The following is a 24,973-nucleotide window of genomic DNA, read 5'->3' as shown; positions in this document are numbered from 1 at the left end:
CCTTCTTTGCAAACTGCTGTTAATTCATTCAAAACTTCTAGCAGGAATAATAAAGGAATGGTGCAACAAAGAGTTTTAAGAACAGATGTCCAGATTTGTTATTACATGGGGAATGCATACTTTCATGACCGGTCCACTTCTATGTACACATGGAGGTCAGCAGAGTCTCCGGACAATACCTGCAATGGTGAGCTCTGTCAGGCTTGATGCTGCAACATTTTGGGCATTTGTAAACCACTTGTCCTGGTTTCAATTGCAGGCTTTCAATGTATTCCTTTGTGGCATTTCCTTTAGGAACGGCCCCCTGGGTGGAAAAAACACAAACAGGAGAAACATGACTTTAGTGGAGACAAGCAAATACTATAATTAAAAGGGATTTCCAAGACTTTAACACTGATGACCTCTCCTCAGGATAAGTGATCAGTATCCGATCGGTGGGGTTCCGACATCCGGGGACCCCCGCCGATCAGCTGTTTGGGAAGGCAGCGGCGCCCCTGTGAGTGCAGCTTACCAAGCACAGCACCGTACATTGCATAGTGGCTGTGCTTGGCATCACGCTCAACCCCATTCACTTCAGTGGGGCTGAGCTGCTCCCAAGGCCACATGACTGATGAACGTGTCTTCGTTGGCCTAGGGAAAAGCTACTGCGAGTGCCACTGCCTTCTCAAACAGCTAATTGGCAGGGGTGCCAGATGTTGGACCCCCACCGATCAGATACTGATGACCTATCCAGAAGATAAGTCATCAGTATTAAAGGGAACCTGTCACCGGGATTTAAAGTATAGAGCTGAGGACATGGGTTGCTAGATGGCCGCTAGCACATCCGCAATACCCAGTCCCCATAGCTCTGTGTGCTTTTATTGTGTAAAAAAAATAACGATTTGATACATATGCAAATTGACCTGAGATGTGTCCTGTACGGGAGATGAGCCCAGCACCGCCCCGCATCCTCAGAATCTCCTCCTTGCTCCCCGACATCAGAAAGCCAGATCGCCATAATCTCGTGATGCGCGAGTGCTGGTATCAGCCTCAGGGAAGGAACTGCACATGCACTAGCTCGCGCATCGCGAGATTACGTCACTCTGGCTTTCTGACGCCGGGGATCAAGGAGGCGATTCTGAGGATGCGGGGTGGTGCTGGGCTCCGTCATGCTGGATTCCTCTCAGTGACAGGACTCATCTCAGGTTAATTTGCATATGTATCAAATCGGTTTTTTTACACAATAAAAGCACACAGAGCTATGGGGACTGGGTATTGCAGATGTGCTAGCGGCCATCTAGCAGCCCATGTCCTCAGCTCAATACACAAAATCCCGGTGACAGGTTCCCTTTAAAGTCTCGGAAAACCCCTCTAGCAATAAAAAAGGCCTTCCAGAAGAAAGTTAAAAATGGCTATTACTGTACACTGAAAATGGGAAACTATTTTTTCCTAACTACAGTTCCAGGTTTAAAAGCTAGAGGCAGAACAATGGAGTCTGATGGCAACCTGTCAGGAGCAGTGTCAAACTGTCATTGCTTCATGCGTCACAAAACCAAAAAGGGGTGACTGGTCAGAAACGACTTTACATTCTAAGGGTCCATTCACACGTCCGTTGTTTCTTTCCTGATCTGTTCCGTTTTTTGCGGAACAGATCTGGACCTATTCATTTTCAATGGGTCCTTAAAAAAAAAATCAGACATTGAGCTGTCCGATTTTTTTCAGGACCCATTGAAAGTAAATGGGTCCAGATCTGGTCCAGATCTGTTCCGCAAAAAACGGAACAGATCAGGAAAGAAACAACGGACGTGTGAATGGACCCTAATCATCTATTACGGTGATTTGTAGTGAATACATTTTCAGCTTTCAGGGTTATAAAGCTAGTGCGTTGAACTCATAAGGGGGATTTATCATGAGGGGAATATTCGACGTTAGTTTTGCCTTGGCGAACTTTGCATTAAAAGGGGTATTCCGTAAGAGTAAGTCATCTCCTATCCACAGGATAGGCGATAGCGGTTAGATCGGCGGAGGACCTACCGCTGGGACCACCACTGATCACGAGAAGGGGGACCCCGTACCCCCTGCAGACCTCTGAAATTAATGGAGCTGCCGGTCACGCAGGTGGCTGCTCCATTTATTTCTATGAGAGTTCTGGAGATAGCCGAGTACTCTCTATCGGTTCCAAGTTTTCGGTAAAAGTTTTTTTACAGTAGAAATTAATTTCTGAAGTTATTACCCGAAGTCTCGCCAGTCTTTGCAAAGTAATAACTTCGGCTCATCGGAGCCAATACATTCTAATACTGTACGGAGTGCTCGATTTGTACAGTATTCTAACAACGTTTTATGTGAATCGACTTTGGATGAAACTCATCCGCTCCTCCCTGGGCACAGTGATAAATCTGGAGTGAGATTTATTAACAGAGCTAACCAGGCCCACTTACCCACTTACTTTTCAAAACTGGAGTGACTGGTGTAAAAACGCTAAAGTAGCTACATTTTTGTGAAAGTAACTCCAAAAAGTCCCAAAAGCCCTGGGTAAGATGTCTCACGGGTGACATGCCACCGCTACAGCCAGTGATTGGCTGTAGTGGTCACGTGCAGAGTCGGCAGGGTAGAAATGGAGTGGCAGGGGTCAGGCAATAAATGATCACCACCGCAGGTCCAGCCACGCTGTGTGGAGGTGAACAACTATATTACCAGCTACAAATGTGCTGGGCATATACATGCAGCTAGTACAAGGCTTTATAAAACCATTGGTGCCAATGTCCGAAGGTTTAAGGTGCATAATTCAAGTTAATTAGCCGGTCCTCTTGCCTGGTCGCCGACACTGCAATCCCGCTGATAGCGGGTCATGTGACCAGTCCTGCCCATTTGCGGCCACCATTCACATACACTGTGATTGGACTGCGCATGCGCTAGTTGCCTTGTCCGTCCATAGCATTCCTTTGCGACCAGAGCACCAGCAAGCAGGTAAGAGGACCTGCTAATAACCATGAGTTAGAGCATCATACTGGGTGGCTTAATATTGCCAGCTGCATACATATGTTGTTACTGCAGCCAGTAATATATCGTAGCAAACCCCTAAGGCAAAGAATAGCATTAATTGATAGAATGTAAAAACTATTAGGCCCCTTTCACACGGGTGAGATTTCCGCGCGGATGCGATAGTTGAACGCATTGCACCCGCACTGAATCCTGACCCATTCATTTCTATGGGGCTGTGCACACGAGCTGTGATTTTCACGCATCACTTGTGTGTTGCGTGAAAATCGCAGCATGCTCCTCTTTGTGTGCGTTTTTCACGTAACGCAGGCCCCATAGAAATGATTTTCACGGACGGTTGCTAGGTGACGATTGGGATGGGGACCCGATCATTATTATTTTCCCTTATAACATGGTTATAAGGGAAAATAATAGCATTCTTAATACAGAATGCATAGTACAATAGCGCTGGAGGGGTTAAAAAATAAATAAAAATAATTTAACTCACCTTAATCCACTTGCTCGCGCAGCCCGGCTTCTCTTCTGTCTTCTTTTTTGCTGTGTGCAGGAAAAGGACCTGTGGTGACGTCACTCCAGTCATCACATGGTCCGTCACATGATCTTTTACCATGGTGACGGACCATGTGATGCACCCAGCAAAAAAGAAGACAGAAGAGAAGCTGGGCTGCGCGAGCAAGTGGATTAAGGAGAGTTAAAAAAAAATTAACCCCTCCAGCGCTATTGTACTATGCATGCTGTATTAAGAATGCTATTATTTTCCCTTATAACCATGTTATAAGGGAAAATAATACAATCTACCCAGCACCTAACCCAAACCCGAACTTCTGTGTGATTTTTCTCACGCGAGTGCAAAACGCATTACAATGTTTTGCACTCGCGCGGAAAAATCGCGCATGTTCCCGCAACGCACCCGCACCTTTTCCCGCAACCCCCGTGTGAAAGAGGCTTTAGGCTACTTTCACACTCGCAGCAGAGTGATCCGGCAAGCGGTTCCGTTGCCGGAACTGCCTGCAGGATCAGGCAATCTGCATGCAAACGGACAGCATTTGTAGACGGATCCAGATGTGGATTGTAGACGGATCCGGATGTGGATTGTAGACGGATCCGTCTCACAAATGCATTGCAAGAACAGATCAGTCTCTCCATTTATCATACGGACAAACTGATCCGTTTCTATTTTTTTTTTCACATTTTTACTGCGCATGCGCCGACTGGAAGGACGGATCCAGCATTGCGGTACTTTTAATGCCGGATCTGGCACTAATACATTTCAATGTAAATTAATGCCGGATCCGGCAACTGATCCGGAATTTTTTACGGAGATAATACCGCAGCATGCCATGGATGCCATAGTTATCATCCATGGTTTTATTCTTACAAATCTGCATTATGGAATGTTATATGTAGAGTGTACATAATGGGCCAGATTTATCATTACACTTACATCTTACTCCACTTTTACATACGTCCAAAGTCACTTCTGGCCAAGTCAGATTTATTAATGGTCCTTTAATACTGTGATAAATGTGGTTTGACGGTAGCAGTTTATCCTTCAGTAAGCAGCTTTACAAAAGTCGCATAAGATAAGCATGGTCCTCATTGGAGTGAAATTGTGCAACTTTTTTAATTGTCGCAATAGTAAATCTGTCTAGAGAATTATTTACATAAGAAAACACGCCCACTTTCAGAAAACGGGCGAGCATAGCGCAGAGCCAATAAAAGTCGCAAATTTTTGCGCAGTTTTAGCGATTGCACAAAAATTTGAGACTTTTTCACTCCATTATTTTGACTTGAGCTAATATGGATCTTATACATGTGTGTGTATATGTATATATATATATATATATATATATATATATCACACACACACATATTATGTATTTATGTATACTTTGCTTTGTAACTAACACCGATCACCATTTCACCAGGCACAGTTTTAGCGATTGCACAAAAATTTGAGACTTTTTCACTCCATTATTTTGACTTGAGCTAATATGGATCTTATACATGTGTGTGTGTGTGTATATATATATATATATATATATATATATATATGATAAAGAAAGACACCGCAGCACGTCCGTTTGGTGAAGAAAGTGGGACCCTTTATTCACCTGTGCGACGTTTCGGTCCGCTTACTGGGACCATTCTTGAGAATGGTCCCAGTAAGCGGACCGAAACGTCGCACAGGTGAATAAAGGGTCCCACTTTCTTCACCAAACGGACGTGCTGCGGTGTCTTTCTTTATCCTATATTGTACACCTTGGTAAGGTGTTCTTCGCCGCTGGCACCCATACCCGACTACCAGGAGTGCTGCCTTGATTTCTTTTCCTATATATATATATATATATATATCACACACACACATATTATGTATACTTTGTTTGCTTTGTAACTAACACCGATCACCATTTCACCAGTGACATCAGGCACAAAAATTTGCTTTGCAAATCTTGAACTGGAGAAGGACAATTATGCAAGCCTGCGTAATCTAAAAGTAAAAAATCTCTGTAACTAAGAGACGTTTTATGTCTAGACATTTCCACACTGGAATACATAAAGAGAGCCAAGGTATGTGTCATATGAATTTAACGGATTGTATACAGTCGCCCACTTTCCACTGGAGCAAGGGGTGCGACTGAACTTCACTCCACTGACTTCCATACAGGCTCATGTCACAATTGCATACAATATACAATGATCAGTCATAACAATAAAACCACAACAGATAGCATGAACAAAACTGAGTTCTCTTATGATAACGGCGTTGTCAAGGGGTGGGATATATTGGGCAAGCAAGTGAACAGTGGCTTCTTGAGTTTGAGTTGAGTTGATGTTTTGAAAGCAGGGAAAACGGGCAAGTGTAAGGATCTGAGCGACTTCGACAATGGTAAAAGCTAGACAACTGTTTAGTCTCAACACCTCCAAAACTGCAGGTCTTGGGTGTGGGGGTTTCCAGAATGCTGTGGCTAGCACCTATCAAAAGTAATCCATGGGAAGGACAACCAGTTAACAGACATCAAGGTCATGGTTGCACAAGGATCATGGATGTTCCTGGGTAGTGAAGGCTAGCCTGCCAGGTTAGATCCAACAAGGGTATGATAGAAAGGTGGCAGTACACATAGTGCATAGTTGTAGACTTGACAGACTGCCCATGCGGGGACCTGTCTACAATCAGAATTTGAGCCTCAGAAGTGGACGATGGAGCAATGCAAGAAGGTGACCTGGTCTGATGAATCACACTTTTTTTTACATCATGTTGATGGCTGGGTGCATGTTCATTGGTTACCAGGGGAAGAGATGCTAGCTTGATGCACTATAGGAAAAGGGAAGTGTGATGTTCTGGGCAACATCCTACTGGGACACGTTGGGTCCTGGCATTAATGCAGATGTTAATCTTTTTGCTAGCAACAGCCCCAATAACAGTAAGAAAACTGAGATATATGGTGCCAGGGGTGTGTCAGACACACATCTACCTTCCAAGTAACAATCCCATTAAACCAGACAATCAGGCTAATGGTGGTGTTAAGAAGATTGCTGTCAGCACAATGATCTTTGGAACCATATTGATCCCGACTATCACTAATGCACCTTTCCATTGACACACACTAGAGGTTTGAGCAGGATTCTCGAGAAGCTGGCTATAAATATCACCATGTCCTCTTACAGGATCTCCATGTTATATCTCCTATGACATCAAGAGCACCTGATTAACGGCACACCTAACTGAGTCAATATGTACCCTGATAAGTGAGGCTTTCAACGGCAATTATGCCAAGCAGCTCCACGGGCCTCTAACATGCTCCTAGAGACAGCATATATGAAAGTGCATGTTAGACAAAATTTACTGTAACCAAACTTTATATGGAGGTAAAATGATGATGGTTTCTTTTTTCCGATCTTGTTTGTACAATCAAATACTCCATTAAAATGTCTCAGAAAGGAACCGTCCAGAGCCAGAACTGGTAGCATAAAATTCACAAAAAAGTTGTTCCAACCATCTTTACTTTGACTAAGGGGTCCAGACAAACAGCCCCACATCATTATTCCCCATTAAAGGAGCATTCCCAAAACGGACACAAGCCATATTCTCATGTTCTGCCATAAAAATTTGATGGGCATGGCTTCCACCTTTGAGATCCTCACTTAGATGGATGGTAAGGTGGCCACCAGCCAGTAGTTACTCATTGGCTTTCATCGGCTAATGAAAGCCAAAGATCAAACTCACTTCTGGTGCTCCAGAACTCATTGGTGGTATGCTGAGCACTCCTTGTGCTGACGTTGCTTCCATCGGAAGTTTGGAACTTGGTAGCGAGAGTTGCAACTGGACGACAAACATGTTTCTGTACTTCAGCACTCACCAGATTTCTTCTATGAGGTCTTGGGGCGTACTGCTACAACCATGCAATGATGGCCAACCTCACTAGTCTGAATTAGCATCAACAGCCTTTTACCTATGTACACACTGCATACTCAATAGGAACTATTATAGTCCCACCTGTACACCAGCTTGTTAACGCAATCATATTGCAGCAATCCAATGCATGGAAGCATACAAATTCAAAATAGTGATAACCCCTAAACACCCAACTGAGGAAGAAATGTGACATGAATGTGTTAGATCACAGAAGAACCTCAGCAACTCCTGATCTACTAGAAGGGTCTTGCACAAGACTCTAGAATTGGCCAAAAATGGTTCCCAAAATAGAAACCTCTGACACGTCGGTGCCAAAATGCCTTATAAAGAAGCACTCCAGCTTTTTTTTCAGACCACTTTCTCCCAAGTATCTGTGCTTTCTTGATTTGACCAATGTAAAAAAGCATCCTCAGGCCATCAATATCAGATTTGTAGGGGTTCCCACAGCACACCAAGCACAGTACTGTACATGGTCTAGCAACGAAGCTGCACATAGGCCATGTGATGAATAAACGTGATATCACTGACCTAGGAAGAGGCTGCAGTGCTCAACGGAGTGCTGTGGTCTCTTCAAAAAGATGATCAGTGTGGGTACCAGGAGTCAGACCCCCGCCAATCAGATATTGAGGTCCTATTCTGAGAATAGGATTGTTTAATGAAACATAGTCTACATTTTTCAAACCAGCACCTGGATCTGAATACTTTTATATTTGCATGTAATTAAACATCTTGTATAACCAGTTATCTATTCAATAAAATTTATCTGCATAGCGCCACCTGCTGTTTGTTCTTTTCCTTATTTTTTTCTCCTTCTCACTGAGCTGGTCGAACGTGCTCAGTTCAAATCTTCAATTGCTACCAGTCATATGTTCTGTTAGAAGCTGTGGCAGTTACAGGTAGAGATCTGCAGCAGAAAGGACATGCCCTTTGAGCTGCCAGGCTGAAGATAATCTAGCGGAGCAATTGGAGAAATTAATGGGGAGGTTGTAACGTTGTTAGAAAGGTACTGTCATGTACTATATGATGTCTCATTTTCATACCCTCATGTCGGTAGAGGGAATTTTTGCAGTGAGCCCGCTCCATATGCAGCAGGTGCTGGCGGTATTATACAACCAGCACCCGGCAGCATGGTAAGCTCCCTGTTGCTGTGTGCACAAAGCAAAGTGCAGCAGAGACACTGTAAAAATCCTGTTCACCCTAAGGCAATTTCGGTCAAGAATAGAACATGTTCTATTTTTTTCGAGACCCGCGGACCGGAATATTGGGGCTGTGCTCCGGAAATGCGGATGCGGACAGCGCACAGTAAACACTGTGATGTCAAATCCCCAAAAACCTTGATAGAATTATGTTTTTTTTTTCAATTTAACCGCATAAAATTTGATTCCCCATTTTCCAATAACAGCCATGTTAAATTAAATGGTGCCATTAAAAATGCATCTTGTCCCGCAAATAATAAGCCCTCATATGACTATATGAACGGAAAAATAAAAACGTTAGGGCTATTGGAAAGTGGGGAGGAAAAAACGAAAATGCAAAACCAAAAATGGGCCCGGTACTTAAGGGGTTAACCATGGCATAACCCCTTTAAGACACCAACAGTGCTGCCATACTGGTTACTTTTGCTCCCCAAGCAAGTCTCTTCACATGAAACATTCTCAAATGTCTCCCAGTACTGTGACTGGGAGTTTACTTAGTCACAAGAAACTTACAACACAAACATCACCACTGAGTCATGACTCGTCCGTCCGTAGGTGCCTTTTATGGCTGTAGTAATGGAGGAGGTCTTCTGTGACAAGGTCCATATAAACATGAGAACCACACCAAATCCTGCATCTAATTAAACCCGTCCGACGACATCCTGCCACAAATACCTGGCTCTCATATGCTGCTAAGACTAAGGGAGAGGGCATCCTAAAAATGTCTAAGCATTCCAGCTTTTTAGTATAATAAGGGACTTGGATTTGGAGCACTGTCTGTTTAAGATTATATGGATTTTACATTTTTATAAAAAACATTTTTGCTACAACCTTATAGTAGAACGTCCATGGAAATCTATACTATACTGCAGGTAAAAACTGTCAGCACTGTGTCCAGACTGGAGGACATGGAAAAAATAAAAATAAAAAAAATAAAATAAAAAACCAAATTACAGATACGCTTAGAAAAACTCTTTAAATTTCACGTACCATGTCTGTCAGCATGCAATATACCAAGGGAAATGATGATATCCTTTGGGGGCATAGCCTTTTATTAATGAATTCAACTTATCTTGGGCTAAATATAAATTTTTATATTATTCCATTTTCCATTATTAATAAGTGTCAACACTTTGTCTTCTACAGCCTTCAGTTCTCACTATTCTGGAGACTGTTCTGCATTTCATTGTAATTCATCAGAGAGCTGTTCTGATGGCTTGATCTGTAGACCTTATCTCTAGTCCCCTGACAGCTCATAAATGCTCATTTAAACTAAAGTATGATCCAACTGATAGGAATTCAGCTTCAATGAGTGTTTAGGAGCTGTCAGAAGTGAAGCGGTAAGGGCTACAGATGGAGTCTTCAGAGAATCTCTCTGAAAACCAGAGAGAATAAAAACTGAAGGCTGTAGAAGACAGACTGGTGAACATTTCTAATAAAGGCCAATTAGAAAAATGAAGATATAATGCAATAACCAAAAATGGCTCCAATGGTGCCCATAGCCTTTAAATGCATTACTTAGTGTCTCTCTCCAAAATATAAAATAACCTATTTAGAGTAAAGCGAGAAGCTGATATACTTACAGGATCGGTGATCATAGCTCGAAAATGTGAAGCCAGAGCTAGGAACGCCAACAAATTAAAGATAATCCCATTGATTGTGCTATAAACCAAATCTTTGGATGGCAGCAGCATAACAAAAATAACAACAAACTCTGCATAGAAAACCAGGAACCAGGTCACTATGCCACAAGCAATGCCGCAGCCATCTTTGATGAACCACACTTTATCCATGGAGTTATCTACTGGTGGTGGGAGACACTTTTCTGGTTGGAGGTACTCAGCTGTCCTCTCAATATCACGGTAGCGGTGGCTTGGGGTTGGCATGGTAAGCTTTGCAGTCCATATTTTGAGCCTAGAAGAGACTGAGAATTAGTTTACAGGGAATTAGGTAAAGTTACTACTGCTTTTATGTTTGTGCAGACACTCTGTACATCATTGACTTCTCATGTGTGACATTAAAAAAAATAGTTCGGAAAGACAAACTGCTTACACTGACGTCTAATGCCAGCCATGCAAATAAAATAGAGATGCAGTCCCTGGTATCATTGGTACAAACAATCACGCCAGCAATAGAATATTAAATTGACCAATAAGGGAGTCAGTGTTACAAAAAATGACTCCCTACACCAGGGATCAGCAACATTCGGCACTCCAGCTGTTGTGAAACTACAACTCCCAGCATGCTCTTTCCACTTGTGTGGGAGTTTAGAGAGCATCAAAGCAAGTGTGCATGATGGGAGATGTAGTTTCACAACACCTGGAGTGCTGGAGGTTGCTGATCCCTGACCTACACCTTGCCAGAAGGGGCAAAACTGGGTGTTACAGTCAATCTCATTGAGCATTACACAGCGTCCTATGAGCTATCTAATCCAGGACAGAACAGGTCCTCCAGAGCAAAAGATGCTCTTTGTTACCGCTCTCAACTCTGGTCCAGAGATGAGAATCCTGAACAGAGGAACCCCTATTAACTCGGAATTCCCTACCAGAGCATATGGAAATTTAAAGTTTTGTTTGCATCACATTTTAGGGCTCGGCTTTATACATGAGCCAAGATATATTAAAGCCAACCCATAGAGTCTCATTATAAAAGAAATATATATATATTTTTAAACTGGAGACCGTTGTATAGAATAGCGCAACAAAGCCTAGTGAAGGTGTAATGGGAAAAAAAGGTAAATTGTTAATGTGTTTTTTCGTCAAAAAAATTGAATAAAATGTGATCAAAAAGGCAAACACACTCCAAAATGGTATCAATGAAAATTACAGATCATCCCACAGAAACTGAGCCCCACACAGCACCATAGACCTACATATAAAAATGTTATGGAAGTCAGAATATGGCAATGCAAATAAAAATCTGTAAAAACAAAAAAAGTAAACAAATGTGGCATCACTGTAATCGTACTGAACCTGAGAATGAAGGTAACAGGTCAGTTTTACCGGATAAGGAATGCCGTAAAAAGGAAACCCATAAAACTATACCGGAATTGCGCTTTTTTTCCAATTCCACCCCATTTGGAATTTGTTTTCAGGCTTCCCACTACATTTTATGCAATAAAGAATGGTGCCAATAGAAAGTACAACTAGTGGCAAAAAAAAAAAACTCATACGGCTATATGAACGGAAAAATAAAAAAATTATGTCCCCTGGAAGGCCGAGAGTAGAAAATGGAAAAGCAAAAATTGAAAATGGCCCAGTCCTGAAAGGGTTAAGGACCCTCACAAAGGCAGATAATTGTCTGAACAGCCGACCATTCTCTTACATTATTATCGGCAGCAGATCCCCGCTTACATGGTGTTCCCGAGGACAGGCGGACTTTTACACTAGCCAATGATCGGGAATCAGCTGCCGGCCATAAACTGGCCCATATAAAAGGGCTGTTGAGATTCTAATCTAAAGTCCTCTGACTGGTACAAGATAAATGAATAGACTAAACTTGCATAAGAAATCCATAAGAAATCCACAGATTTCTTATCCATAGAAATCCAACTCTAGACGATCCAGCATTACATTTACTGAATGAAGAGGCAGTTACACAAAGGAAGAAGAAAACCGATCAGATCATCAATGTAATCTGCTGTCCTTAAAAGAAACCGAAATCTGAAGCCAAGGTAGTGGGAGATATACAACCCAAACACTAAAGCAATAAACCTGGCACAACACCGTAGAAAAATCAGGAGACCTCACCAACCCAGATCCAGCTTGAGGAAATGTAGACGTCTGCCCTAGAAATGTGTTGTCGGCAACCAGGAAGCAAACCGCAGCTCTTCCTTACAAATCACTTCCTCAACTGAACCTGTCCCAGCCCTTCACACCCGCCCAGCTCACTACACAATCCCTTCAGATCCAGCAAGAAATACTACTATCAGCTGCACTCTAGGACAGTCATGTAACCACTTGCAGTGAAGGAGCTATATGAGGGCGAGTACAGGCTGACCTAAACTTAGGGTTGGTGGGGGCATCGGCATCTAATAAATTGAAGTGCTTTAACACTTGTGTATATCAGAGCATCTAAGGGTACGTCCACATATAGAGAAAATGCTGCAAATTTTACGGTCTGGATATGACGGCATAAAATCTGCAAAGTGGAAGAAATGTTACCAATCCTCAACATTCAGTGGATAAATATCCGCATGTAAATCGACATGTGATGTGCACTAAATCTGCTGCCGATATTCACCCATGGGACATGGCCTGATGAAGAGGTGATGTCCACATTGAAACGCGTTGCCTTTATCCGATATTCTATATATAATAAAGAGTAAACTTTTTTTATACTCCTTCCTTGGCAGTGCAGGGCATTTTTTAACTTTTGACATTGGCGCTTGTCCTTCATCACCCGCATTGTGCTGTGCTGCAGTCAAGGACTACTACTAAGCCTGAACCGCGTTGTGACCGATTTGCACACAAAAAAGGCGCGTGCGGGGCCACACAGCATACCTCTACCTTCCGGTGCTTCACTATGCTGGCGCTGTGTGGTTTTTTTTATTTATAGATGTATTCACCAGGGATGTCATCCTTCGCAATATACTGTAAAACATGTGGATGTTGCAGCAAAATATGCATCAGAATTTTCCACCCTGTGTGGACAGACCCTAATAGTGGAAACAAGCAACATAAAGCTTAGGCCCGCTCCACATGTATCAGTTGTGGTGGGCCAGCTGTGTTAGGTCAAGAGCCGGGCACTACTGATATATGTAAGTGCGCACTTAGGTGAACAGATCCAGCACTGTACGCTGATGGCGCCACACAGGAGAACGCAGCATGCAGCGGTTTTCTGCGTGGCGCTATTTAACATCTGGCATCATCAATGATGCACTGGATGAATATGAACAAAAATATGGAATTGTTCTGGCTTTGGAATTGAGCCGGATCTCCGGATATATGTGCAGCTGGCATTATTCACCTCATTGGCTCATCAATTACTACTAAAAAGGAGCGTCATAGCGCCAACAGACCAGTAAAAGGCAGACTCTGATCAAATGGACTTTAATATAAAAAAATATATAAAAAAAACATTCACTGCTCACCCGTTCTCCAAATATGAAATCTCACCTCACCCTTCTCTGCCATACCTGATTCTGGAAACCTATTTCTTCTGGGCCTGGAAGATGAACATTCCCACATGGCTCTTAGGCTCGGACACAGCTGATGTTCTGTTCTGAATGATGGGTACGGTATGAATGGCAGCCAATCTACTAGACACTTCTTGCTGTAGTTGGTGATGTACTGTAGGCTCCTATCAGACCATCCCACTGTATTGTGAACGAAGCCTAAAAGAATCCTCTACTCTCCTTCAGCAGCCATGTATCTGGTTTGGCTGAGCATGTATGTGTTGTGAAGGGGAGAGAGAAAAAAGCTGCTACTGGCTTATCTCCCCAAAGAACAAAAGGATCAAGTGTTGAAATTCAAAGCGTCCGATCCTTTTCCATCATCTGTCAGAGAAGAGTCAGGAGCTGCCCACTAATGACCTACTGGGTATGGGGGCCTTCACTAACCATTTCAGAGCCTCTGTGTTTCTAAAAAGACACATTTTGGGGAATGCCTTGCTCCATGTTGGAGTATACAGAACAGAGTTCCCTCTCTCCAAGGCAGGTGACTCGAATATTCTAGTGACCCTCTTCAACCTTCTGGGAAATGTGCACATTTCAGATCTCACTTTGAACTGATCTGAGTCTCCCCAGGGTGTAGATGCCATGCCTTGTCTTAAAATTAGGCCCGATTCAGAAGGTCATTCCAATTTCCGTTTGCCAAACACAGACTCTGAAAGATCACGTCTGGGTTCATTTATTTTTCACCCGGACCCATTTATTTAAATAAATGAAATAATGTTTGAGTCTTGGATGTAAATCGGACAAACATAGGCAGGTTGCGCTTTTCTCTGCAAGGACCAACAGTACGCGAGGAAAACCAGTTGTCTGAATTGCACCATTTACTTTAAAGGGAGTCTGTCACCAGATTTTGACCCTATAGACCGCTTACATAGCGCTCTAGCTTAGCAGTCTATGACTCTAATGGTACCTTTGATGTTTGCGTGTGAAGTTCCCCCAATGCAAAAACTGACTTTTATTCATATGTAAATTAGGGCTCGCAAGTGCCCAGGGCGGCGCTCACCTCGTTGCAGCCCAGGCTGTTCTGCCTCTTTTCGTCATATCCCCGCCCCAGCCTCTTCCTCTGCCCACCCCGCTCTTCCTTTGCGTCCTCCTTCTCTGCAGCGAGATCCCGCGCCTGCACTATCCATTGCTTGGCCGGGGCATGCGCACTGCGATGCCCATTGTGGGTGTCTCTGGTCCGCCTCCTCGCCGCTGTTTCTCGCCGTTGGCCGGCGCATGCGTAGTAGCTACTGCGATGCCGTGCCCACAATGGGCATCGCAGTGCGCATGCCCCGGCCAAGCAATGGATAGTGCAGGCACGGGATCTCGCTGCAGAGGAGGACGCAAAGGAAGAGCGGGGCGGGCAGAGGAAGAGGCTGGGGCGGGGATATGACGAAAAGAGGCAGAACAGCCTGGGCACCAACGAGGTGAACGCCGCCCTGGGCACTTGCGAGCCCTAATTTACATATGAATAAAAGTCAGTTTTTGCCTTGGGGGAACTTCACAAGCAAACTTCAAAGGTACCATTAGAGTCATAGACTGCTATGCTAGAGCGCTATGTAAGCGGTCTATAAGGTCACAATCTGGTGACAGACTCCCTTTAAAGGGGTATTCCAGTTTAATAAAAAAAACCTGACCCGTGGGCTGCAAAGGGTTAAAAAAAATTAGCTTATACTGACCTCACCGATCCCTTGCTGCTGCTATTCTGACAGTGCCCATGTGCCCGCTGTGTTCCACTTCCTGCCATCCAGTCACTGGTTACAGCAATGACCCGCTTCAGTCAGTGAGTGGCAGAGCAGCATACCCAGCCATTACCTGCTATGTTGAGACATCAGCAAGAAGTGGAGTACAGTGTGGACATGGGCACCATGGGTGGTTGGTTGGTCAGGTGAGTATAAGCTGGTTTATTTTCTTAAACATTTGCAGACCATGGGTCAGGCTTCTTATTGAGATGAAATACCATTTAATATGTTTGTGTGCAGAAAATACGGTTGTCTGAATTAGGCCTTATAATATTTTTATTCCTAAAATGAGCACCGCCCTACTATATCCTGAAAAGAGAATGGGATTTATTTATCAGCCTCACACCAAAAACCAACATGGGATCCTCTTTATCAACTAGGACATATGAAGCATCTTTCCAGAACTTGGTACTAGGTCCTCTCTAACCTTCATGCACCAATACCCTTGGTCTCACCTCTCTGCTGGAGATCTGGGTATGGGTTGGGCACAAAACTCCATATCCTTTGGGAATGTCCTATCATGTCTACAACAGCTCTTGTCTAAGGCCTGGTACATTCCCATATCTTACTTACATTTCTCCCATACTCCCCAATTCCCTTTAAAGGGCTAGTCTTACTTCAGTAAATTACGTTTATCATGTAGGGGAAGTTAATACAAGGCACTTGCTCATTGTTCTGTGATTCTCCATATTGCCTCCTTTGCTGATTTAATTCATTTTTTCATCAGGGTTTTATCTGCTTGTTTCCATGGTTACAACCAACCTGCAATCCAGCAGCGGTGGTCATGCTTGCACACTATAGGAAAAGGTGCCGGCCACCACCAGAAAGGCTGGCGCCTTTTCCTATAGCATGCAAGCATGTCCACCACTGCTGGATTAAAGGGTGGACATAACCATGGAAACGAGCAGATGAAAATGCAATGAAAAGATGAATTAAGCCAGCAAAGGAAGCAATATGGACAATCACCATACAGTAAGTGCCAAGTATTACTTTTCACTACACCATAAATGCCATGTGCTGAAGTGAGGCAACTCCTTGAAGGAAGGTCTACCTCATTGCGCCCATTCCCTATAATTATTCCCAGCCTGCTCCCGATAAAAGGTTCTATATTTCCACTCCCCTTTTCCTTATAATGACACACGGTCCTCCTCTCAGTTGTTATGTGCCACTAAATTTGGCACATTTTGATCTATCTTTAAGCCAAAAAAATTAAATCTACTCCTGACACTTTCTGCGCAATTTTCTGGCTTGAAACCTAATAAGGCTACTTTCACACTAGCGTTCGGGGCTCCGCTTGTGAGTTCCGTTTGAAGGGGCTCACAAGCGGCCCCGAACGGATCCGTCCAGCCCTAATGCATTCTGAATGGATACGGATCCGCTCAGAATGCATCAGTCTGGCTCCGTTTGTCCTCCGCTCCGCTCAGCAGGCGGACACCTGAACGCAGCTTGCAGCGTTCGGGTGTCCGCCTGGCCGTGCGGAGGCAAACGGATCCGTCCAGACTTACAATGTAAGTCAATGGGGAAGGATCCGTTTGAAGTTGACACAGTATGGCTCAATTTTCAAACGGATCCGTCTCCCATTGACTTTCAATGTAAAGTCAAAACGGATCCATTTGCATTATCATGAACAAAAAAAAAAAAAAAAAAAATTTTTTTTTTGTTCATGGTAATGCAAACGGATCCGTTCTGAACGGATCTAAACGTTTGCATTATAGGTGCGGATCCGTCTGGGCACATACCAGACGGATCCGACCTAAACGCAGGTGTGAAAGTAGCCTAAACCTGTTGGGAGGGTGCTGGTCATGCCCCTCCTGGTTAGCTCTGCCCATAATTCCAAAGGGCCAAAAAAGTCACAAATTATAGTGTATACATGGCAGGCTCCATAGCCAGAAGTGGACCACCAGGAAGGAGAAGTAGAAGACCTTCCTTTCTATTTCTGATTCCTTTCTAATCCACTTCTGTCTTTGGCAAAAAATCCTGCAGGCAGATCTGCTTCAAGACCCCATCCAAAAAACTCAGTATGAACCTAGCCGGATACTAACTACGTATTCTCTCCCAAATCAGTGATCTGTGCTAGTAAGGGCCACAATCCTGAAACAGATCAGTCCACAGATCAAGCTGGTCACTTAGGAAATCGGAATCGTGTTCAAAGACTCAGTCTGGAGTGAGACATTGTCTAAGGGCCCTTTTAGGGTTCCGTTACACAGTCATCTTGGTGGCACCCAAGGATCGCAGTGTAGCGGTGATAGCAAAGAAACAAATGGGATCACAGAGCGATTGGCACATTTGCCGCGACTCCATAGTAACAAACAATCCAGCAGTGTTGGATTTTTCTTGCGATTATGGGATCGCAGTACACGTGTGAGTTGTGCTGCGACGCCATTCATTTCTATGCACGCACCACTACAATGTGATCCTTGTGTAGCCTAAGGCTACTTTCACACTAGCGTTTTAGTTTTCCGGTATTGAGATCCGTCATAGGGGCTCAATACCGGAAAAAACACTTCAGTTTTGTCCCCATTCATTGTCAATGGGGACAACACTGAACAAAACGGAATGCTCCAAAATGCATTCCGTTCCGTTTAGTTGCGGAACCCATACCGGAGGGCAAACCGCAACATGTTTAGTTTGCTTTCGATCCTGGGATGTGGAGCAAGGCGGATCCGGCATGACCCCCCCAATGCAAGTCAATGGGGACGGATCCGTTTTCTCTGACACAATCTACCACAATAGAAAACGGATCCATCCCCCATTGACTTTCAATGGAGTTCATGACGGATCCGTCTTGTTAAAGATAATACAACTGGATCCGTTCATAACGGATGCAGATGGTTGTTGCCGGATCCAGCAAAAACGCTAGTGTGAAACGCTCATGCACAGGACTAAGTATTTTGGGGTCTGCAAAAAAAACAACACCCATGTGACGTCCGTATTGCATCTGTTTTTTTTTTTTTTGCAGATCCATTATAACAATTCATGTCCTTGTCCACAAAACGGACAATAATGGGACCTGTTCTATTTTTTTTTGTGGAAGGGACATGCAAATATACGGAAACTGAATGCACAGGGAACCATTTCCGTTTTTTTTCAAGCCCCATTGAAATGAATGGACCTGTAAAAAAACGGAACGTTAGAAAAATACATTCGTGTGCAAGAGCCCTTACATAGGACGAGGAACAGTCCAATTATCATGAACGAGTGTTCCTACAAATGCTCCTTCCCGATAACTAGCCCATGTAATGGTGTCACAGATTACCCAACAAACAAGCAAAATGCTCGCCTCTGGGGTGATCATGTCTACGTGGCACCTAAATTCATCTTTTGTTGGCCTCACACCGCCCTGTGTAAACAGAGGATGTGCTACCAACAATACTCAAAGTGACTGGGGGGATGAATGATCGTAACAATGATCAATTGTGCCACTTTCACTTTAAACAAGCACCGCTCATCTTGCATACTGTTCTTTAGCGCCCTTTTTTTTCGCCTGGCATCAGTTGGTATAAAAGGACCACAAGGGCCAATATACATTAGCATTTTAGTTGCTTCCTCTGAAGGGGTTTTTCAGGTATTGGCATATTGCTAGGACTTGCCATCACTCATAGATTGATAGGGATCCAAGTGCTGTCATTCTGCTGAATGAAGGGGCTGCAGCGGTGGACGCAAACGTCAGACGCCCATCGATCTTGATGATCACGATATGACATATTACATGATGGGAATATCTAACATAAAGAATCCTTAAACTTCATTACCCAAACCTGATGTGAACAAGTGGAGAAGATCTAGCCTCCTGTACGTGGATTTCATGGTTTACGCAATTTCCTGGCTGCTCATAGACTAGACACGAGGAGGATCACAGCCCAGCATCGGACAATGACACGGCTTGTTCAGTTATATTGTGAAGTGAATGACATTTCTCCACAGTGCAATGCAATACCCGTCTCCAAGTGACACTGCAGAATGTAAGGGAACCCTGGTCGGTGCACCGCGGCCTTCTCTGTGCTCCTTACCTTATCATAGGAGATCTGCAGTCAGTGAAGATACAGGAGACTCTCCAAAGGAACCAAACACAGGGCCTAGCATGCCCTGGTAGCTTGTCTACAGCCCCAATTAAGGCGTATCGTCTCCTAATGATAACCCCTCTCCAGCACTAGCATGCACAACTCCATTCATGAGGATGGGGATACACTTCTATCTTTGGACAGCGCATTTAAAGGGGTTGTCTCACTTCAGCAAATGGCATTTATCATGTAGAGAAAATGAATACAAGGCACTTACTAATGTATTGTGATTGTCCATATTGCCTCCTTTGCTGGCCTGATTCATTTTTGCATCTCATTAAACACTGCTCATATCCAGGGGTTACAATCACCACAATCCAGCAGCGGTGGCCGTGCTTGCACAATATAGGAAAAAGTGCTCGCCTATGTGCACTCCCGCGATCAGGACAGGTCAGCACTTTTTAATAATATGATATGGACAATCACAATACATTAGTAAGGGTCTTGTACATGATAAATGCCGTTTGATGACGTGGGACAACCCCTTTAATGGACCAGGGTGGTCCATCAGAGCCAAGAACCACATCTCTAGCCAGTAGAAGTGTCACTCGGGAGACCCCACCGCTATTTAACATCCAACAAGAGGTGGCCATTCGTCACTTCAGCATCTGTATGTAACAGCAGAGACGTCTGTGACCATCACATGGATTCTGCACATGCATCTCCTACAGGTATGCCACATTTTCACAAACCTTATATATCCTCCGCCTCATTCAGGTGGCTGCAATATGGGCACATGTTTGCTTACAAATCCCGACCCAACTACGGGCCTAATGAACCAAACTAACAGCACCATAGTGATCTATCATAGTGACGGTTCGGATCATTAGACCCATGGACAGACTGGGATTTGTGACTGTAATAAGTGCACTAAAAGGCACCTACATTATGGCCATCTGAATGAGGCTTAAAGGGGTATTCCAGTTGGTACAAGTTATCCCCGATCCACAGGATAGGTCAGTGATGGCTAACTTCTGGCACTCCAGCTGTGGTAAAACAACGACTCCCAGCATGCTCCATTAATTTCTATGGAGTTCTGAGAACAGCCAAGCAAGTGTACATCTTGGGAGTTGTAGTTTTACGACAGCTGGAGTGCCGGAGGTTAGCCGTCACAGGGATAGGGGATGACTTTAAGATCGGTGGGTGTCCTAACACTGGGACCTCCTCTGATCACAAGAACAAGGAGGGGGGGGGGGGGGGGGGGGGCTGATACATTTTTGTATCTCATTAAACACTGCTCATATCCAGGGGTTACGATCACCACATACGCCCTGCAGCTGCCTGAAATGACTGGAGCGGCAGTTTGCACATGTGGGGATAACTTGTACCAACCAAAATACCCCTCCCTTTAAAGGTGTTCTCTAGTTTTCTCATATTAATGACCTATCCTCAGGATCATCAATATCAGATCAGCTGTTTGAAGAGATCACAGTGCTCGTACAAGCGCAGCATCCTCTTCACTGTTTACCTGCTCGCCATCGACATTGCAGCAGTGTAATTACGAGCACTGCGTTCTCTTCAAACAGCTGATCAGTGGGGGTGCTGGGAGGTGGACCAATTTAAGAAAAAAGGACAAACACTTTAAGCAGAGGGTCTTTAGATATATGTATAAGGACTCATACACCCAGATCTGTGCTCTATGAGTCCATACAACACATTGTGTGTGTATATAACGTGGATTGGAACTATATCCATAGTCACCTGAAGTTCTAGGCTCGTCTTGGCTACTACACTGCACTAACATACTGGTGTACCTCTCAGCACCAATCAGTATTAGTGCCTAATGAGACTGGCAATACGATGCCCCAGTTACAGTGGAAACATGCAAAATAAAAACTAAATTATATGCCCCAAATATGTCTTTTATGACTTCAAGGGAAATATTATTCAAAAAATGATATACCAGTTATAGGATAAAAAAATCCGACCCATTCACCCAAGACTATACATAATATTCATCAAAACCACGTAAATAAAAACCCATCCAAATACTTTGCTCGACGGTCAATTTATAAACTTAAAGAATTAAGAAAAATAAATAAAAAACAACTTTGTACGTATTAGGCTACTTTCACACTTGCGGCAGCGTGAACCGGCACACAGTTCCGTCGCCGGAACTGCCTGCTGGATCTGGCAAAACGTATGCCAACTGATGGCATTTGTAAGACTGATCAGGATCCTGATCCGTATGACAAATGCATTGAAATGCTGGATCCGTCTTTCTGGTGTCATCCGGAAAAACGGATTCGGCATTTATTTTTCTCACAGGACGGATCCGGCATTGCGGTATTCTGAATGCCGGATCCGGCACTAATACATTCTTATGGATAAAAAAATGCCGGATCCGGCATTCAGGCAAGTGTTCAGTTTTTTGGACCGGAGATAAAACCGTAACATCCTGCGGTATTATCTCCGTCCTGATCAGTCAAAAAGACTCAACTGAAGACATCCTGAACGGAATGCTCTCCATTCAGAATGCATGGGGATAAAACTGATCAGTTCTTTTCCGGTATAGAGCCCCTAGGACGGAACTCTATGCCGGAAAAGAAAAACACAAGTGTGAAAGTACCCCAAGTAATAAAAAAAACTAAAACTGTCTCCTATTGTATGTACATCATATGTAACGTGACACACACAGTACTTTAAAATGACTAAAAAGGGGTTGTTCCAAGATTATCCCCTCTCCACGCCAGAGGATACATGTCTGATTGGTGGGAGCGTGACCACCTGGAGCCTCAGCAGTCACTAGATCCGGGGGTCCCAAGTCTGCCGCATGAATGGAGCGGTGGTTGAGCATTTGCCGGGCTCTGTACTACGCTCTCTACGGACGTCCCACAGAGGCCTCGTGTAGCCCACTCCATTCACACAGTGGTGAGGGCTGCAGCAGTCAGACCCCCACCAATCAGATACTTATCCCCTACCTTGCGGCTAGTGCTCCCATTAAGGCTCCATTCACACGTCTGCAAATGGGTCCGCATCCGTTCCGCAATTTTGCGTAACTGGTGCGGACCCATTAATTTTCTATGGGGACGGAATGGATGCGGACAGCACACAGTGTGCTGTCAGCATCCGCATTTGCGGAGCGCGGCCCCGAACTTCGGGGCCACAGCTCCGCAAAAGATAGAACATGTCCTATTCTTGTCCACAGCTTGCGGACAAGAATAGGCATTTCTATAGGGGTGCCGGGCGGGTGTGTTGCGGATCCGCAACACACCACGGACGTGTGAATGGAGCCTAAGGACTGGACAACATATGGCAGCATGCAGCAGTATTTCGTCTGGCAGAATTACGGAAACCATAACAGAAACCTGATGGACCCCCTTATAGTCAATGGGGTCCGCCAGGCGCTGCTGGTGTTCAGCATATTCTTCTGCGCGGGGGTTTTATCCCATTTTTCTGTTCCAAAACTGTAACATAAAAATGGAAAATGCGCCACAGATATGAATGTAGCCCGATAACTAAAATTATCGAAACATCTTCAATAGTTGTGGATGGAGAAGGCTGAAAAATAATAAATCAAGTATGGAGCAAAACTGTGATACAATAAACAGAGCTAGCTAGATAAAGGGTGCCAGCCAGCTGCCCATCCTCTGCTCTAGGTTGGCACACACTACCTGATATAATACCTTACCATTCACAATGTCTCCTCTGCTTCCTCCCTATAACAGACCAGTGACAGCCCCGCACTCGGGGGTAGATCAGAGGGCACCTGCGCCGCACCCACCACCGCGCACAGCACTGAAGGGAGGGGAGTGTGGAGCAGGAGACTCAGGCGCGCTCTGATGACGTCATGTTGCTAGGGGAAGCGCAGCGGGTCGCACTCTGGTGACACAGAGGACGTGCATTGGCGGAAGGAGGGAGGCTACAGCATGGCTTCTGTGATCCTGAGCGAAGCCGAGAAGGTGTACATTCTGCACGGGATTCAGGTGAGGGCAGCGCGCCTCCTGGTAATGGGTGCCAGCTGCAGAGAGTGGCATGGAAGAGTCGCCATAGTGTGATCTCTGTTCATAGACGTGTAGGCTGTAGAGTGATCTCTGTCCATACATGTGGCTCATGGTATGATCTGTGTACATAGACTTGTGCGCCATAGTGTGATCTCTCTTCACTTCACTTCATAGAGTTGAGTTGTGCGCCATGCGCGATCATCTTTGACCATAGATGCGCGCTCCACGGGGTGATCTCTGTCCATGGACGCGTGTGCGCGCTCCACGGGGTGATCTCTGTCCATGGACGCGTGTGCGCGCTCCACGGGGTGATCTCTGTCCATGGGCGCGTGTGCGGGCTCCACGGGGTGATCTCTGTCCATGGGCGCGTGTGCGGGCTCCACGGGGTGATCTCTGTCCATGGGCGCGTGTGCGGGCTCCACGGGGTGATCTCTGTCCATGGGCGCGTGTGCGGGCTCCACGGGGTGATCTCTGTCCATGGGCGCGTGTGCGGGCTCCACGGGGTGATCTCTGTCCATGGGCGCGTGTGCGGGCTCCACGGGGTGATCTCTGTCCATGGGCGCGTGTGCGGGCTCCACGGGGTGATCTCTGTCCATGGGCGCGTGTGCGGGCTCCACGGGGTGATCTCTGTCCATGGGCGCGTGTGCGGGCTCCACGGGGTGATCTCTGTCCATGGGCGCGTGTGCGGGCTCCACGGGGTGATCTCTGTCCATGGGCGCGTGTGCGGGCTCCACGGGGTGATCTCTGTCCATGGGCGCGTGTGCGGGCTCCACGGGGTGATCTCTGTCCATGGGCGCGTGTGCGGGCTCCACGGGGTGATCTCTGTCCATGGGCGCGTGTGCGGGCTCCACGGGGTGATCTCTGTCCATGGGCGCGTGTGCGGGCTCCACGGGGTGATCTCTGTCCATGGGCGCGTGTGCGGGCTCCACGGGGTGATCTCTGTCCATGGGCGCGTGTGCGCGCTCCACGGGGTGATCTCTGTCCATGGGCGCGTGTGCGCGCTCCACGGGGTGATCTCTGTCCATGGGCGCGTGTGCGCGCTCCACGGGGTGATCTCTGTCCATGGGCGCGTGTGCGCGCTCCACGGGGTGATCTCCCACTATAACCTCGTACTGAGATATGTGCTGTGTATTAGGGTGCATTCACACAACCGTATGTATTTTGTGGCCCGCAAAACACGGATCTGCAAATAATACAGTTGAATCCATCTTTTCTTTTTTGCAGACCTATTGTAACAATGCCTAGGCTTGTCCACATAACAGACAAGAATAGGACATGTTTAGTGTTTTTTGCAGGGGTACAAGACGGGGATGAGGACAGCACACTTGCTGTCCACATTTTTTCGGCCCCATTGAAATGAATAGGTCCCCTTCTGATCCGCTAAAAATGATTGGATGTGGAGTGAAAATATAGTCTTGTTAATGGGGCCTTATGTACATGTGATATACATGTCTGAGCCTTGTTCATACACTGACCAAA

General features: G+C 45.2%; 2 protein-coding genes across 6 annotated transcripts in view; one reads left to right on the top strand and one right to left on the bottom strand.

The window, feature by feature from the left end:
* ZDHHC3 (zinc finger DHHC-type palmitoyltransferase 3) overlaps positions 1 to 23,331 on the bottom strand; it is a 49,865-nt gene extending 26,534 nt beyond the window's left edge. The window contains exons 1-3 of one of the 5 annotated variants that reach the window (XM_040433599.1): positions 23,182 to 23,331; positions 10,176 to 10,506; positions 180 to 304 (exon numbers count right to left, since the gene is read on the bottom strand). In XM_040433599.1, the coding sequence (XP_040289533.1) occupies positions 180 to 304; positions 10,176 to 10,478 (428 nt within the window). In that variant the 5' untranslated portion in view covers positions 10,479 to 10,506; positions 23,182 to 23,331. Of the gene's footprint in view, positions 1 to 179; positions 305 to 10,175; positions 10,517 to 12,341; positions 12,426 to 23,181 lie in introns of those variants that run through there. The other 4 variants (XM_040433603.1, XM_040433602.1, XM_040433600.1 and 1 more) reach the window with 4 other exon arrangements.
* EXOSC7 (exosome component 7) overlaps positions 23,332 to 24,973 on the top strand; it is a 41,670-nt gene continuing 40,028 nt past the window's right edge. The window contains exon 1 of the mRNA XM_040433604.1: positions 23,332 to 23,476. Within this exon, the coding sequence (XP_040289538.1) occupies positions 23,420 to 23,476 (57 nt within the window). The 5' untranslated portion in view covers positions 23,332 to 23,419. The remainder of the gene's footprint in view (positions 23,477 to 24,973) is intronic.

The sequence above is a fragment of the Bufo bufo genome, chromosome 5, assembly GCF_905171765.1.
Source record: "Bufo bufo chromosome 5, aBufBuf1.1, whole genome shotgun sequence".
Taxonomy (NCBI): domain Eukaryota; kingdom Metazoa; phylum Chordata; class Amphibia; order Anura; family Bufonidae; genus Bufo; species Bufo bufo.
The sequence above is the reverse complement of the archived record's forward strand: the minus strand, read 5'-3'. Positions and strand labels throughout refer to the sequence as shown.